Source organism: Calidris pugnax, unplaced genomic scaffold (assembly GCF_001431845.1).
Source record: "Calidris pugnax isolate Ruff unplaced genomic scaffold, ASM143184v1 scaffold2471, whole genome shotgun sequence".
NCBI classification, from domain to species: domain Eukaryota; kingdom Metazoa; phylum Chordata; class Aves; order Charadriiformes; family Scolopacidae; genus Calidris; species Calidris pugnax.
Genome location: NW_015092620.1, coordinates 1 through 1,673, shown reverse-complemented (window position 1 = coordinate 1,673; position 1,673 = coordinate 1). Strand labels below are relative to the sequence as shown.

The window sequence follows — 1,673 nt, the reverse complement described above, 5'->3', positions numbered from 1 at the left end:
GGTTGAGTCACTCTCCTTGGGTGAGTTTAGGAGCCGTTTAGCTGTGTTGGGGGATATGGTGTAGGGGAGAACTTTTGTAGAGTAGGGTAGATGTTTGGACTTGATGGTCCCAAAGGTCTTTTCCAACCTAAACGATTCCATGATCCTATGAACAGTCACCTTCCATCTGGAAGGAGGGAGGCCCCGCAGTGAGCTGGGTCCTGCTGCTCTCTCCCTGCAGTGCTGAGCAGCCATGGAGAAGATGCAGCAGGTCGTTGGGCGGGCGAGAGCCGCCTTCAACTCGGGCCGTTGCCGCTCACTGGAGTTCCGGCTGCAGCAGCTGAAGGCCCTGGAGCGGATGGTGCAGGAGAAGGAGAAGGAGATCCTGGCAGCCCTCAAGGCGGATCTGCACAAGGTCTGGGTTGGGGGGTTTTTCCTATGAGCCATGCATGGACGGTGGTCAACCCCGAAGGGACAGTGGGAAGGCCAAGGGCTGCCTTTTCCCCTGCCAGGTGGCTTGAGCTGATGCCTCCCTTGGTCCCGCCTCTCACTGTAGCTTGCCAAGGTTTGCTGCCACCGTTCCTAAGAAGGAGCTAGTTTGAGTCAGGGCAGCAAAAGCAGGTCCTGCCTATCAGGTTTTGGCTTCTGCTGCACACTGAGCCCTATGCATCCAGGCTTGGCCATCTTTTCTCAGGGATCCTTTGGGGCATCACCACCAGTAACTGCCCTGGCAGACACTTTAAGGCAGCAGAATTTACCTTGCTTCCCTGGATGATTTGCCATCCCCTCCCCAAGCTCTCTCTCATTCCAGAGTGAGCACAGTGCATTCAGCCAGGAGATCATGGGCGTGCTGGGGGAGCTAGCCCTGACCATGGACAAGCTGCCATCCTGGGCAGCCCCACGGCCTGTGAAGAAGAACCTACTGACGATGCGGGACGAGGCCTACATCTACCCCGAGCCGCTGGGGGTGGTGCTGATCATCGGGGCCTGGAACTACCCCTTTGTCCTGGTCATGCAGCCTTTGATCGGGGCCATCGCAGCAGGTGGGGACCCACCACAGCCCCTGTCCTTCCTGGGGCCTTGGGCGGATGCTGCAGGAGGCAGGAGAGGAGCGAAGGTGTCAGTGTCCATGCAGCATTTGTGTTGTAGGCAATGCCGTGGTGGTGAAGCCATCAGAGATCAGCGAGAACATGGCTCAGCTGATGGCTGATCTCCTCCCCCAGTACCTTGACCAGGTGAGTGTGGCCCCATGCCTGGCGTAATTGTCTCGAGGAGATATCTGTCTTGCTTTTGAGTGGTACCTGAAATTAGAGTCAGATCAGTTGTCCACTCTCTCCAAAGGAGCTTAAGCAGGATATATAGAAATGGTTGAATTGCTCTTAGAGTGCAGAGACACTTTGACAGCCCTCAGGAGAGCCTGGCAGTTATATGTGCTCTTGGTCTTAGTATGTGAGAGTAGGTCCACAGCCTGACTCAGTCCTGGCCTCAACTTCCATTTCTTTTAGTTCATGTGGCACAGTACTGCAGGTGAAACTTCATTTCAGGGGAAGGAGCAGAGCTTATCTCTGTAACTGCCATCCTTTGTCCAGATCCTAACACAGCTGATAAAAGAGTCTGCCCATGCAGAGCTGCTGCCTTGATGTATTTACTTTCAACCAAAGTAACTGTAAGGCTCTTGTTTGCCCTGCAGGAGC

At 54.9% G+C, this 1,673-nt stretch overlaps 1 protein-coding gene across 1 annotated transcript; it reads left to right on the top strand.

The window, feature by feature from the left end:
* Nucleotides 1-205: 205 nt before the first annotated feature.
* LOC106900534 (fatty aldehyde dehydrogenase-like) lies at nt 206-1,214 on the top strand (the record flags this gene model as incomplete). The annotated part of the gene is made up of 3 exons (XM_014962627.1): nt 206-394; nt 791-1,022; nt 1,129-1,214. Coding segments are annotated over exons 1-3 (480 nt in total), but the record flags the coding sequence as incomplete, so codon positions are not given.
* Between the last annotated feature and the right edge of the window lie 459 nt (nt 1,215-1,673).